This window comes from Callorhinchus milii, unplaced genomic scaffold (genome assembly GCF_018977255.1).
Source record: "Callorhinchus milii isolate IMCB2004 unplaced genomic scaffold, IMCB_Cmil_1.0 Scaffold21, whole genome shotgun sequence".
NCBI classification, from domain to species: Eukaryota; Metazoa; Chordata; class Chondrichthyes; order Chimaeriformes; family Callorhinchidae; genus Callorhinchus; species Callorhinchus milii.
The window spans coordinates 231,306-247,646 of record NW_024704762.1 but is presented as its reverse complement, the minus strand read 5'-3'; the positions used below and the strand labels follow the sequence as shown (position 1 = coordinate 247,646).

At 44.3% G+C, this 16,341-nt stretch overlaps 1 protein-coding gene across 1 annotated transcript in view; it reads right to left on the bottom strand.

Annotated features, from left to right (window-relative positions):
- Window positions 1-6,859: 6,859 nt before the first annotated feature.
- Window positions 6,860-16,341, bottom strand: part of LOC103184529 (E3 ubiquitin-protein ligase Arkadia-like) — a 94,998-nt gene continuing 85,516 nt past the window's right edge. The window contains exons 12-15 of the mRNA XM_042342827.1: window positions 14,014-14,109; window positions 12,981-13,078; window positions 11,041-11,169; window positions 6,860-10,038 (exon numbers count right to left, since the gene is read on the bottom strand). Coding sequence (XP_042198761.1) covers window positions 11,052-11,169; window positions 12,981-13,078; window positions 14,014-14,109 — 312 coding nt within the window. The 3' untranslated portion in view covers window positions 6,860-10,038; window positions 11,041-11,051. The remainder of the gene's footprint in view (window positions 10,039-11,040; window positions 11,170-12,980; window positions 13,079-14,013; window positions 14,110-16,341) is intronic.

The window sequence follows — 16,341 nt, the reverse complement described above, 5'->3', positions numbered from 1 at the left end:
GCAATGGTTTCTCCAGTTGGAAGTGCAGAGTTTGAGCAGCAGCTACTTACCTCTCTGCAGACCAACCGAGGTGGATTCCAAGGCCTGGATATTTGAACGTGTATAAACATGACATATGAACAAACCCCGACTCTGGTTAACACCAAACACCTTGCAGCAGTTGGTATCCCAAGTCCCAGTGTTTCCTCATCAGCTGTTTGATAGATAGATATCTATAGATAGATATCTGTCTTCTTGTTGGGATTTCTGATCGCGAGAGTTCGAAATATGACCCGACCATCCAAGATGGTGCAATAATTCTTTTATTATAAGACAGTGAGCTTAATACTGTGTAAAGAACAACATACTACTGGTTAATCCGCGTAGAACAAAAGTGGAAGAAAATTTATTGGCTGTCGTCACGCACTTGCCCTGGTTTCTCTGGTGTATCTCCCTCGCTCCCCTCCTGCCAGTATTTTATCAACCCACGCTCCCCTCCTATAAGCATTTTATCAACCCACGCTTCGCTCAAAGCCCCCTGTAAATTCGGGTTTCCTGCCATAGTTACGCCTGAGGAAGGAGGTTGGAGCAAGTGACCCGGTAGCTTCATTATTCTGCCTATCATTGCCTGATAAGGGGTCAACCCAGTGGCTGAATGTGTGGTTGATTAAGCACATCGGCAGCATTTGTACCCATTAGGTGGGGTGATCTGCACAGTATTTTTTTAATAGCATCTTAATAGTCCGGTTTCCCCGCTCCACTACACCCGAGGATTGAGGGTGGGACGTGATTTGTAACCGCTGTTTAATCCCCATTAGTTTGGTGAGGGCTTTGAAAACTTTAGCGATGAAGTGACTTCCTTGATAGCTATCGAGAACTATCGGTAGGTACTCCCCACCTACAGATCACCTCACTCAATAGTATTCGCGCTACGTAATTGCTGTGGCAACTCTGACAGGAAAGGCTTCAATCCATTTGGAAAATTTATCTAAAATCGGAGCAGATTTGTAGTTGCCCGGTGCAATGGGCAGGGGTCCGATAAAATCAATTTGAACATGTGTCCAGAGCCCTTCTGCCTCGGGGGCACCTTATAACAGAGCCCGATTAGCAGGTGGACCGGGATTATGCTGTAAGGAAACCAGACAACGGTTACCGCGAGCGGTTATATTGTTATTGAGGGTGGGCCACCAGGTGGTGGAATGTATTTTTAATATTGTTGAATTTACAGCCATATGTCCCCCGATTGGGTGAGAGTGGAATAATTGGAAGAAATCTTCCGCCATGTCGGGGGGAACACACACCACACCAGGTTTGTCCATGTCGTCCTGGTATAGGAGGATGGTAGTATTTTTATCTTTATCGGCAGCTGTAAAAGTTTGATCAGCCCATAGTCGGGGAAGGTAACGGTGGACCATTCAGATGCCATTCCGGACAATCACACATGGTTCTGTGTTCTGTAGTGATTCGAGATCTAACTTTGAGTCAATCGTAACTGTACAGCATTCCTCGGTCGCTGCATCGCCTCCCCACAATGGGGCGTGCAGGGTGGAATCTTTAGCTGCAGCATCAGCCATTTTGTTACCTTCGTAGCGGGGTTCGGTGACAGAATGTGCTTTTACCTTGCCAACACGGAGGGGTAATTTGCGATTACTAAGGCGACTCCACAATTCACGTAACAGAAGGTGGTGAGTTAATGTTCGGCCATCTGCGGAAGCAACGTCGCGAGCTGCATACAAGGGTAGCATTCGAACAATATTCACTATGTACGCACTATCGGACCATATGTTGCACGGGTATGCAGATGTGCACTGTACGGCTTCCACCAGGGCTGCGAGTTCGGCATATTGAGCAGAGTGGGATGTACACGAATATCCGAGGGTTTTGTCAGGTAGCACAATAGCAAAACCTGTGTAGGGTTTACCCTCGGGGTAATATGAGGAGCCATCAATATAGACATCAAATACTTGGGTGTCTGGTTGTAACAGTGTTTTGGATACAGGATGTTCTGGGAATTGTAATAATGGTAGCGGACACTTGTGTTGCTTCCCTTCATACTGTAGCATTTGAGGGATCAAAGTTGTCTGCTTGGGGGTGATTTGGATGTCATGTCCCATGAGCATTAAGATCCAATGATTGAGAGGCTGTGATGACACCAAAGTATCCCCTGGTTTCATCAATACGTTTAGTGGGGTGTGCGGAGTGTGCAGGATAATCCGCTGTGATCCTGTTACATACGTAAAATGTTTCACCGGACAGAAGGTATCCAGCAGGTGTTTCTCACAGGAATCATACTGCTCTTCCACTCCTGTGAGGAGCCTTGAGGCATAAGCAATTGGACTAATTATTCCCCTGTGTTCTTGTGCTAACATGGCAGATAAGCTCGCTGCCGTAGCTGACACCTCGAGGTGAAATGGCCGGTCAGGGTCAGGGGATATCAGGCAGGTATTTTGTATACCTGTATACCTGTTTCAGAGTGTTAATTGCCGTAGTATGTGTCTCGGTCCATTTTGTTTGGACCTCATCCTGCGATCCGGACAACAAATTATCTAATGGTTTAGCGATCTCTGCAAATCGGGGAATGAAATTTCACTGACCAAACCCAAGAAAGATCGTAACGCCGATTTTGTCACCGGTAATGGGAGTCGTATAGTGTCGACCTTATGTATATCTGGGGACTGTCCATCGTTTGAGAGGGTAATTCCTAGAAAACAGATAGATGGTTGTAGCAGCTGGGTAGGAGGATTGATTTTTAAACTTGAGTTTCTGTAAAACTAAATTTAAAAGTTCTAAGTGTTCTGTTTCATTGATGGATGTTAGTAATATGTCGCCGACGTATTGTAGCAGCGCCGATTTTCCTGGTAGAGGGCAATCTTTTAATATATCGACCATTCACTTATGGAAGATTGTGGGAGAGTTATGAAATCCCTGCGGGAGACATCGCCATGTGAACTGCTGTCCATCAAATGTAAAGGCAAACTTAAATTGATCTTCTGTCCGGACGGGAATACTCCAAAAACCGTTGTTGAAAAGAATTTCGCCCAGTGAGGAATTCGTGACAGTATCGTAGGTGGGTCACTAACAACGGGAACACACCCCGGGGTTACCGAATTTAATTTATGATAGTCAATCATCAACCGCCACGACCCGTCTGGTTTCCTTACTGGCCAAATAGGTGACTTTGTGGTAAAGGTGCCTTTACGTATAACTCCCTGGTCTAACAATGATTGAACCGTGCCACGGACATACCGGAGGCTTCGAGCGGGACAGGATACTGTTTCGCTGATGCATGGGTCGGACCATTTATTTCCTCTTCCTGCCCCATTCTCCCACAATCATATTTATGTCGAGCTACAACATCATCGTATTTGATCAGTAATTGTGCTACTTGTGCGTTATCGTGTTTGATAACGCACAACTCAGGCTTCTTTATAGCCGTTACGGTGAACAAATTGGACACAATATGGTGTCCAGCACTGCGGGTTAGTGCCCTGCTTCCGGGAACCCACTGGCATGAATTAGTGTAATCCACTATCATGGCGTTTTTCTGGAGAAGGTCGGATCCCAGGATACTGTGTTCTCCAGGCATGGCAATAGCAGCTAGCTGATCAATTTGGATGGTACTGTGTACCTCGTTTCCCAGGGTGATAGCAGTATTCGCTAGTCTCACTCCCTCTTGGGTGGCACCGTTGAATCCCGTAAGGGAAAACAACTCTCCAGTTGCCCCAGGAAAATCTTTGGGACGTTTTCAATGGAACAATGTAAAGTTGGACCCTGGGTCGACTAACATTGTTTGCGCTTTGCCCCCCGACAATGTAGCAGTTATAAAGGGTCTACTATCTAATGTTCTTTTAAAATTAATGGGAGTGGAATTCCCTTGAACGAAGTTCACGGGAATTCGTACGGTCGATCTTTTGGGGGCTGTCTCGCATCAGTAAGAGGTCTCAATAAGATCCACCTCTCCTTCTACATCGTTCTCTGCGCAGGGGTGGGGGGGATGGACTAACCAAGACTGATTCTGTTCTTTTATAATTTTTAAGCTTTTGATTATTTTTGTTTTCCATGTGGTTATTATACTGCTAATTGGTCAAAGGGAATCTCAGCAGCTTATCCTAAGCACAGTAGGTATGGTATCTCAGGCTGCTTTTTATCCTGGCGTTCATTGGCTCTTCTATTCGGGCATTCTTTGGCCCAATGTCCCTCTTCCTGACAGATGTGGCAATTGGACCGACCCGTTCTCCTCCAAGGACCGGATTGTCTTGGCCCAGACTGGTTTTTATTTCGATAATACGGCTGTCTTCTATTCTCGTAATTAGGGGAAAAACGCTTGGGTCCCTCTACCTCTTCAACCCGGATCACCCTTTTCAATCCCACTTTATTTTCCTCTATTTTGGCCTCCCTATGTCTCAGGCTGCGATAATAAGCCCCGTCAGCAATCTTTATCACATCCTCCCATTCCATGTCATTAGTTACTAATCCCATTATGGCTGATTCGATTTCAGGGATCAGCTTCTGGAGAAATGCCTCTCGGTATATGTTTGACTTTCCTGCATCCTCTGAGCTCACTTCTTTTGTGTGTAACTGTTTGGACATTTCCACTATCCTTTCATGAAACTCTGCTGGGCTTTCGTCTCCTGCCTGCACTACCCTCCCATATGCCTGGCTTATGTTCCATGCTTTCCCTTTTGTTAGCGTGACCTTAACCGCTCTTAAAAACGCTGTACCACCCACTTCTGGATTCAAACTATTCCGCAGCAAGCGCTTTCGTACTTTCAATTCGATTGCACATAACAGTATCCTTTTAAAGTGTTTTTCCTCCAATTCAGGGTGACAGTCTCTAATATTGTTGATTCAACTCAATGGGACAAATTTGTTCTATGATCGTGCCGAACTCTTTCACATAAGTCGCTAATTTCTCGGGTCTTAGCGCCCGACTATGCGATTCCTCCTGTGCCATTTGCATCATCACTAGAAGTCGCCTCTTGCTGACTCCTCGTCTGCATTGGGTGAACCCGGCTCCAAGTAGTAGTGATGACCGCTACTGACTTTCCTGATTCTTCCTCACACATATCCAAATATATTTTATCTACTTTATCTATGGCTGTTTTGACATTTCGATTATTCCCAATTGTTCCCTCTGTCTTAATGGCGCATACCATCGCCTGCTTGCCTATCAGCATCTCCTTCAATTTCTTGATTTCTCTCCCACACAGAGTGTGGTCTGTCTCAGTGGCTGAAGGTCAGTTAATTAAGGTGTTAACTGCTCCCTTGGCCGCATTCAACTGGATGCTCATAACCTCACACTTCTCCTGACTATCCTGCAGCGCTATTTTCCTTTCTTCATGCTGTTCTCCCTCCAGCTTAGCCCGGCTGATTTCACCTTGCATCATGTGTAGGATGGAGGTTAGCTCTATTATCTTTCGTTCCTGGTTCTCACATACTCCTTCTATGCTCCACAATTCTTCTTCTATTCTTCTTCTATTTGTCTGACAAAGTGATCTTTTGTATTTCTGTCATCACCTCTCCGAGCTGTTCTGTCTTAATTTTCAGATCCTCTACTTCCTTGTCCTTACTGTCTTGCAATTGTTTGGCTTTAATTTTCAGATCCTCTATTTCCATATCCTTAGTCTTGTAGTCGTTTTAACTCAAAGGCTTTACATTTGTATTCCCTCAACATCCAGTATTTAAAAAAGTTTTTACATCTTTTTCCCTCAACTTTGATGTTACTGACTGACACTTCTTCCTCTAACCATTCTATACCATTTTTCTGGCTCGTTTCCTCACATATGTCCTTTATTTTTAGGCCTGTTTTCTTACATATTTTCTCCTCATATTTATTCAGCCATTGTTGAAAACTATCTTTCAATTTTCGCTCTTTCTCGTCAGTATCTCAACAACAGAAATACCCCAGATACCAATAAACACAAAGGCGTGATCCACTAAGTGGGCTACTATGTGTGGGTGCGTTTATCTATCACTTCGAATAAGAAAAAGTCTTATTGCTTGTCGGGTCCCTTCGTGGTCGCCAATTTGTTGGGATTTCCGATCCCGAGAGTTCGAAATATGACCCGACCATCCAAGATGGTGCAATAATTCTTTTATTATAAGACAGTGAGCTTAATAGTGTGCAAAGAAGAGCATACTTAATCTGCGTAGAACAAAAGTGGAAGAAAATTTATTGGCTATCATCACACGCTTGCCCTGGTTTCTCTGGTGTATCTCCCTCGCTCCCCTCCTGCCAGTCAGGCCCAACTGACTTCTCTCTCTCTCTTCACCAATTATACCCTTTTCTGGACTCTTGCCATTTTCTGGACCCTTCTTCCCTTTCACAACTTGTCCTGCACTTACTCATCCTAATCAATCATTGGCCTGGCGCCAGCCTGACCGGTGTTGATAAGGTGAGTCTCCATTGTCTTGTCTATAATGATGTTATTCGGGACTTGCCTATTGGGAAGTCTACTCCTCATCTTCCTAGGCCTGGCACATGATGTTTTACAGACCTTTTTCTCTCCATTTCTAGCTGGTACCCAAGGTTACAATAACACTTAGGACTCTGCATCTGGAGAGAGGAGAGATAACGGGTACTGTGGTTTCAGCCTGTGCCACATTCCGTTAGTAAGAAAGCTAATTTGGCGGCCATTTTGACCTGTTAATACAATCAATTTAACATATCTTAAAAGAATAAAGTTAAAAATCTTGTTCTATTCTAAATGATCATAGGGGAATCCTTATATCCCAACATTCTGTATGGTGTAAGGTGGGACCACCTTTACAGGACAAGCAGATGTTCTAGAAGTCCAAAGTTCAATGTCAAGGTTACAGGCTTACTCAACAACAACTGCTTAATAATAACAATCCTTACATTTGGTATAGCATCTTTCACATCGGAAGGACATCCCAGGATATTCTGTAAAGTATAGTGACTGTTTCCTGGACAAACAGGACAGCCAATGTGTGTACAGCCAAATAATTGCAAGAACCATGAAGAAAATGACCAATTTAATCTGGGGGTCTGTTGGCCACGTTGGGAGAACATCTCAAAGCAGAGCTCAAAGCTCCAGACAGGATTGTAGAATTGGTGGGCTAGATAGGGCAGGGACATGATGTACTCGCTGTGCAAGCGATTAGTTGGTCGGGAGGGTCAGGATCTTCACTTCAAACAGTTGGGAGATGAGGAGCCAGTGGAGCCGATCAAGGCTGGGATCAACAGGCCTGGTGCAGTTTGACACAGGACTTAAGCTGCATTTCTGGATAGTCTGCAGCTTGTGTAGGTAAGAGCTGGGAGGCCGGCGTGCAGAGGATTCGAATAGTCAAGCCTGGACTTGATCAATACTTGGTCTCGGCAGTTCGAGGGGATGTGGCAGGCAATGTTTTGGAGATGGAGGAAAGCTGAACAGGTCAGAAAACGTTGTGGAGTTTGAAAGACAATTTGCATCAAACAAGCCACCGAAGATGCGCACCAATTCAGCAAAGGGAAGTTTGATGCTGTCAGTGCTCGAGGTGAACAGCACTTTGAATTGTCCTGCCAATGTGAAAGGTGCTGACGGGAACCAAGCTGGAGAGCATTTGTCTTGTTTTTGTTTAACGTCATCCAGTACTTGATGTTTGGCAATGATCAGAACAGCAGTGCCACCTGAACAGGTAGACAGGATCTTGAGTTTAACTTCTCATTCGAAGGACAAGGATCGCTGACAATGCAGCACTCATGACAGAATTGCCCTGGATTATCAGCCTAGAATGTGAGGTCAAAGTCCCGATATGACAAGCTTCTGACTCAGAGGCTCAGTGAACTAAGTCAAATTGACGGATTGCTATACTACTATTATAGGTTGTACTACTATATACTACTATAGAAGTCACTGCTACTTCTGGCACATGTGTGGGCATTGTGTGACGAGCTCGGTTATCATTCTTCCTGTGCCCCATCATCCACTTACACTCAACTGGAAAGAGACAACACAGCTATCAAATGCGCTATGCTGATATATATATACCTACAAAACAGTTACTACACATGACAATTATTGTAAAGTGCTTTCAGACATTTGACATATACAAAGTGCATCTCTTGGGTAAAATATGCAACTGCTTGCAGTGAAGCTGCTCCCAGTGACAGATTACTGTTTACTGGTGAATCAGATATCCATTCCCAGTACTTTTCTAGTCATCAACAGTTTAAACTAAGTGTGTGGCCATTCACCTATGGAGTTACCTATTTATTGAATAAAAAGCTGCCCAGATTTCCAGCTATATGCATGAACAATTGAGAAGCATGTCTGTAGACATGTCTCTAAATGATTAGGATTATTTATTAATTCCTCAAACTGCAGAGTCAGATCTTACCTCAGCAAATAATACAAACACATTCATTTTCTAAAAATGGTATTATGCAAAACCATAATGTTAAATATTACAAAATACAATGGGAAGTACACATCACATTGGAACAAGTATCTTCATTGTCTCAGAAAATCCTAATGCAATTCTTCTGATGCCTTCAAAGTGCTCCAAGTTTCTGCATCACAATTAGTGCGCAATTTACAATTAGTGTTAATATACATTACTGATTGAAACTTTCATACAGGGCTAAAGTCTCATTAGGTTCATAAACTAAGATGCTTTCTTAAAAAGTAACAGAATTATCAATTAATTTATCTCATCCAGATTTAGACGATTTTAAAATCTGATTTCTGCATCAAGCAAATCATCAGAGCATCTGTCATCCTGTGTGCAGATTTAATGTTTGGTAATGTCTGACCTCTAAATATTGAATCGTACATATGGAAGGTTTGAAAAGCTCTGAATGCCACTTTCTCCTTTACAGGAGTCCTTGACAATCACAGGTATAATCATCACAGTGTTGAGGATGAAATGTCATTTTATTTTGGTCACATGACACATGCGAAAACCCATGACCACGTTTAAGAGTCGCCAAACCGAGCTGAGAATTCCACGCGTCCCACATGGAAATCCCAGAGATAGATTGTTGGAGTGCGCTCTCCATGGAGGGATGCATCTTGCTTACCGAATTCCAGAAAGTATTAGGCGCAGGTTGACAAGAGCCAAGGCTTGAGGACCCCAGAGTGTATGTTGGGGGTAACTGCTGGAGTCTAACCAGCTAAAACCACATACTGCCATTGATATTGCTGTCCGGCATGCTTTCCCACTGCTTGACCACCCTATCCATTATGGCTTTGGCTTGCAGGATTAACAGGAACTGAGTGGGATGATACCCTGCCCCAGTGACTGGTCTGCCCTTCCAGATCCTGCCGATGATCCAATGAATAGCGACATATTTGGATCCATCACTGTTTATTGCACAGAAATCTCATGATTCCATATTAAACTTCAGTACACCAGGTGCACATATCTGAGTTCACGCTACTCCAGAGCAACAGAAAGTGGAGGGAGGAGGGTGGAACAGCTGATCACACAAGTAAATTGTAATGTGTACAGTAAACATATGATTTTTTCCAAAAGATTCCAATGGGATTATTTTACATTTCCTTCATTCCTATTTGCTGCATTTCCTGTGCTTTTCCATTCAAAGTGAATGCTATCCTTACAAACCTGTGTTAATAGAGTTGATTTGTATGGACTTTCCACAAACCAATCTCAACTATACAAAATCAATCACCTCCAAATGCAGTGGATGGATCCATTACTGTTTTGTATCTCAATTAAATATCTAATTGTTCATGGCACATGACATTCCATTAACTTAAGAGTAAAACAAATTTCTGATGAGCAAAACAAATTTGGTAGAAAGATGGTAGAAATAAGAAAAGTCTTGGATTCTTTTAGTCTTTCCTTGGTTATCAATTGCGTTCACTTCCACCTGACCTTATGGACAGAGTTCTAGTAGAAGTAATTAGTTTGTTTAAGGCATCAACCCTTTCCATTATGGCTGTTAAAACTGGTGTGTTCAGAATACGCTGCACTTCCAAATACCAGTTGTCCAGGTTGAGCAACGAGACTTGACTGCAGATGTTTCTTTAAAATCTTTTCCACTCCAACTAGTGCAAGATGTGGGTCCGATCACACAAACCTCACTGCTAACACCTGAAACAATTCATGAATAAGATTAAAATAACTTTCACTGGCATTACCTCCATTACTGACACGTTCACCACATGCTCACCCACACGCTTACCCACACGCTCACCCACATGCTCAGAACCTCAATGGGAGGATTCTGTTTCACCACAGAATGTAGCTGAAGATACTACAATTTGTACATTAATAGAAATGAATAATCTAAAACAGCATGTTCCAACATGCAACCGCAGGCCACCAGTGGCCCAGCAGGGATTTTATGCGGCCCGTGACCATTTCCGCAATTCCAAACCCCTCCCTCCCTCCCCACCCCCTCCTTTCCTCCCTCCTGGGTGAATGTCCCCCCCAGACCGCAGTAAAGGCTCTGCGCCCTCCCAACCATGCTCCCGCCACTGCCCTAGGGGGATATTCACCCGGGAGGGGGGAGGGGGGAGGGAGTTGGAATGGTGGAAATTGTCTTTGGGCTGGATGTTGGCCGCGGACCTTAATCTGGAATAACAATAAAAACTGTCCACTCCCCAACAATTGGACTCTTGTTGCTGGTGGCCACCCACTGATCCGCCTGCAACAAAACAAAAACAGCCGGTAAAGTACAGGGTCCCGGCAGCAGGTGGTAGGGTTGGGAGCACTTTTGCCTCCAAGTCAGAATATTGTGAGTTCAAGCCTTACATCCAGACTTTGATCTCAGTCTTGGATTGGAGTGCGCTGCATTGTCAGATGTGCCGTCTTCAGGTGAGACATTAAACTGAGGTCCCAACTGGTGTTCAGGTGAACTTTAAAGATCCCATGGCACTATTTGAAATGAGAAGGGAGTTTCTCCTGGTGACTCAGCCAACAATCTCCCAAATAAAATTGGTCATTCACTTCATGGCCATTTGTAGGACATTGCTGTGTGCAAATTGGCTGCTGCGTTTGTCTACAAAATGTACATCACTAAGACTTCAAATCGAATGCAAGGATTATTATATATTATCAATCTCCAAAGCAGTTACACCTTTTAATTCTTACTTTTTGCTCAGTTAGGTGTCCACTGGAAGTTGGGCCTCAATGTCCACTCGACAAATTGGACACTTCTTGCTGGTGGCTAGCCACTGATCCACACAAATCTGATGGAACAGATGCATGCAAGGCAGCCGCCTGCAACAAAATAGAAACAAAACTTCACACCTTACAATTTCAACCTCATTTCTTCCTCTTCCCTATCCTCCATAATGTGCCAAAAAGCCCCACCCCTCCTGAATCCAATCCCCAGTTTGAGTACAAACTCTCGACTGTCCAGTCCCTTGGCAATGTGAAAGGCGCTATATAAATGCAATATGTTGGGAGGCAGGAATTCTTCCCACTCAGCTCCTGGTAACCCTCTAAGCCAAAGTCCTCACAGGTGGGGTGTTTCTCGCTTAACAAGCAGCAGGAAGCTAGCCAAACTGCTATCTATCACAAGTTATTGTTTTAACTGGTTTAATTCCAACAGTTAACCCAACGCACACTCTGGGGTCCCCAAACCTGGGGTTCCTCTTGTCAATCTATTCTCCAGAATTAGATAGGCAGGGTGTGTCCCTCCGGGCAGAACGCATATTCCATTCCATACCCAGGAACATTTCCATTTCTAGGTGGCATATATTGAACTCTCGCTCTGGTTTGGATACTCTAAAGCATGGTGTTGGGATTCTGCATGTGTCACAAACCCAGCTGATCAAGAACAAAACAACACAGTGCATTTGCAAACGTTCAACATTATTGTGAATTGTGAAACTACATAAGAAAAAAAATTAACAAAAATGGCCAAAGCACAGCAGGCTCCCCAGAACCCAATACACTTCCCATATACACCAGAGCAGTAATATTCTAATTTAATATAAAAGAAATAAAATTGTTTTAGTATGAATTAAACATGAAAATATACTCAAGAATGTTGTAATGTAGATACATTACAATTTAAATGTATGTAACACCTTTCACGTCAGGAGGAGATCTACCTAACTTAACTAATAGGAATTTCCCAGGTGTGCTGAAGATGGATTCTTTCCATGCCCAAAACATGCCCCTATCCTCACCAGGCTCCATTATCTCCCCATCTCCATATAGATTGATGTCAATATCCTTACCGTCGCATGTACATCCCTCCATGCCCCAGAACCTTCCCATCTCTCTAATCATCTCAATCAGATATCAGTGACTGACAGCAAAGTTTGTTCATGTGAAATGAAGAGAGTGAAGTGTTGTTGAGTGAAGAGAGTAACTTTGGGTTGTAGGAGATCGCAGAAGTAGGGTGGGGTGAGGTTTCAGATTTGAAGGTCTATGAATCAATGTAGATGATTTTTCCCTGCTTCCCAATCATTACTTAAAAGGAAGTAATAATCTTGAATTCAAGGTCCTCACTCTCACTTTCAAATCTGAAGCCTCACTCCACCCTACTTCTACGATCTTCTTACAACCCAAGGTTGCTCTCTTCACTCAACAAACTCTGGCCTGTGGACCTACCCCACAGTAATATAATTGAATCTAAATCAAAGCTGTATTCGTAGCTTCTTTATTTGTCAATCCAAACCTCTCAAGAATCACCATTCTATAACCACACACACTGTCGCACTCTGCCTTTTAAACTTCCTGCCTTCCTTCGTATTCATTCTTTGTTAATTGTCCATTTACTCTTTGAATGAGTATCCAACATCCACTATCGGCAGGAGGTCTTTCAGTCATTCTGCCCTGTTCTCTGGAACTCCAAACTGGAGTCCTTCAGACTCACTTGCTCCCTCCCTATGTCCTCTAGGCCCGCATAGAGACTTATTTAGCTCATTTCCCACTTTTCTCTCTTCACCCTCTTTGGCTATCACTCCCCTGTTCAGGTGCCCAGCCAGCACTCTCCTTCCAACATGAAAGGCATTATATAGACAATCATAGATAAGGAGAAGTTTAGCTACTTTATACAGCTAAACACCAAATATTACCTAACATCCTCTCCTTCTTCTAATGGAGACAGGCAAATTGTGCATTTCTCTTCAACTTCAGCTGCCTCCTTCCCTTCTTCACAGGTCTCTAAAGTTCTCTGAATAAGGTAAGATATCAGTACAGTGACAGTAGTGAAAATAAACAGAACAAAAACACAAGAGTTTCATATCCACAAATTCATGAGACAACAACAACAAGGTTCCATTTATAGAGCGCCTTTCACGTCGGGAGGACGTCCCAAGGCGCTGGACCCGAGCAGGAGGGAAATGGTCAGGGTGAGGGGAGGGAAGGGAGGGAGGGAGCGAGGAGGGGGGAAATGGTCAGGGTGAGGGGAGGGAAGGGAGGGAGCGAGGAGGGGGTAGAGAGTCGAGAGGGGAGCTGAAGGCACGGTCAAAGAGAAAGGCCTTGAGACCGGCCTTGAAGGAGGAAAGGAAGGAAGCGGCGAAGGCACTGGGGAATGGAGCTCCAGAGCCTCGGGGCTGAGAGGCTGAAGGTCCGGCCACCGATGGTAGGGCGGTTGGGGCGCGGGATGTGGAGTAGACCGGAGCCAGAGGAACGGAGGGTACGGGCAGGTAGGTAAGGGGATAGTAGGTCGGAGAGGTAGGAGGGAGCAAGGCCATGAATGGCCTTGTAGGTGAGGATGAGGATCTTGAATTCGAGACAAGTGTATTGCAGCTTTTAATCGCATTCCATCTTCATATGCAATCTTTCTCCCAGAGAGACACAAATCTGTCACCACTCACACCACTGACCCAAGACCACGATCGACTCACGTAGTTTGATAGTAACACAATAACACATTGCTTCATATAATCACGACAGACGGATCCCAAAGAAGATATTTTAAGGGTGAAGTCTACATAACTTTCTCATCCCATTTTCCTGATGAATTTTCTAGAATTACTTGTCTAAAAACCACTGGAGTGGCTCCTGAGACTCAGTTACATGTAAATAGAAAGTTCTATATTTCTCAAACTTCTCACCAGGTGTAGTGGGTTGTGCTGTAAGCACAGACCACACCAGGACACTCACCTTTTCGTACCTGTGCAGGAAGGTGTACCTCTCAATGGTGCTCTGAGACGCCCCGTGGTTTAAATCACTAAACTGATCCTCCAAGTGAAGCAAATCCTGAAAACAAGATGAGAAAAAAAATCAAATCATTAAAACTTCAATTGTGAGATTCTCTTAGCTACAGTGAAGCTAAGCTACAGTGGCTGGGCAGTTGTGGGGTGGAGGGGGGGAGAGGAGAAGAAAGAGCATAACGTGGCAGAACAGTGGTGGAGGCAGAGTTTTTTTTGGTCAGACATGTGTGGAAACCCATCATGTGCTTAAGAGTCTGCAAACCAAGCTGAAATTTACATACATACCACCTACACATGGGAATTCCAAAGATAGTTTGCTGGAATGGAATGTGTACTCTCTCCCTGTAGGAATGCATCCTGCTTACCTAATTCCAGAAAGTATTAGGTTTCCGGAAAGATTGGCAAGAGCCAAGGCTTGGGAACCCCAGAGTGTGCAATGGTGTACTATGGGGTACTCCTTGGAGTCTACCAGCTAAAACCCCATATTGCCATTGAGATCGCTATCTGGCAAGCTTTCCTGCTGCTTGTCCAACTAGGATCACCCTACCCATTAACACTTTGGCTGCAGGGTTAACAGGAGCTGAGTGGGATGATTCTCTGCCCCCATTGACTGATCGGCCCATCCAGTTCCTGCCGATGAGCCAGGCTGACTGTGCTGTCATCAGCAGCGAGTGCCCTGGAATACTGCAGACCTGCCTGACTACCGAGACTGCCATAGAGGGCTGGCTCGATTCCGCTATTCCATTACCAGGCAGGTCACCTTGGAGCCAGTTCAGCTCCAAGGAGACCCCACTTAGAGAGAGATACACACACACACATACATACACACTGGCCCAGTGGAGTACTGGAGCTCAATGGTGAGAGCACTCGCCTCGCAAGCAAGAGGACGCAGGTTTGATTCCTGGGCAGGGTGAAACGTTGGGCAAACATGCTTACTCTACACGCCTCTGTTCAACTAGCAGCATGTAGGAACCCAGTTGTTTGGTGATTTTGTGGGTAATAATCCCTTCCAAAAAATAATTATAATTTGATCACTCAATCCACGACTGTTTGTGGGACATTGCTGTGCGCAATTCGCTGCTGCAATTCTGTGAAGCGCTTTGAAATGTCTCAAAAACGTGATAAAAGCGCTATCTCAAATGCAAGGATTATTATAGTATTGTATTGCTACGGGGAAGATGAGGTCAGTTTTGTGGACAGTGAGCTCTTTATGGCAGATAACTCAAATAAGGCAAAGGTGAGGGATTCTCAAGGGCAGATAATAATAATAATACTTGCATTTGATACAGCGTCTTATCGCCCACAAATATACAGTCAATTCACTTTACAGTATATTCTAAAGCGGTATATTAAGTGCAAGGCTTATTATTTATTATCACATCTTTGAGAGGTTTCAAAGCGATTCACAGGATACACTGTAAAAAGTGTAGTGACGGTGTGTTTTGTGGGCGATACACGGCAGCCAATTGCGCACAGCAGTGTCCCAATACAGTTGTAGATTGAGTAACCACATTTTTTTGGGAGGGATTATTACCTCTGGAAAGCGATCCGCCAATGGACTAACAAGCAGGTTCCTACTTAATACTAGGTAAACAGAGGCGTGTCTGTGGACTAAGGAAACTTGCCTAAGGTTTCGCCCTGACCCGCCCGGGAATTGAACCCAGGTCCTCTCACTTGCGAGGCGAGTGTGGAAACAGTGATGAAGATAATTAGCTCCAACAACTGGTTAGAAACACTGTGTGCAGAAAGGAATCAAGTTTGTGGATAACGGGCACATTTTCAAGTAGAATAATAGAATCAGAAAATTATACAGTACAGAAGGAGGCCATTTGGCCCATTTGGCCCGTGCCGGCTCTTTGAAAGAGCTATCCAGATTAATCCCACTTCCCCGTATGCTTTTTTAATAGCTTTATCTATCTGTCCTGCCACGTTCAAAGATTTGCTTATGTGACAAATTGTCTACAGGAAGCATGGTTTAGTGTAGTATAGTGAGTGAGATTTAGGTACCACCTGCTTTAGGTGAGGAAATCCCCAGAGTAGAATCAGTGTAGAATCAGAGTAGAAGGTTCACTCTTCATCACAATATAGCAGTATCTGAAGGCTGACTGCTCACGCTCTCTCTCTCTCTCATCTCTTTCTATCATGATGTCCTGTAGCTTCGTGGTTAGAGCACTCACAAGCGGATTCGATGGCCGGGTGGGACGAAACCCTTTCAGGCAGTGCATTCCAGACCGTGCAACTCTCTCGTGGAGTCCTGTGGCTCAGTGGTTAGAGCACT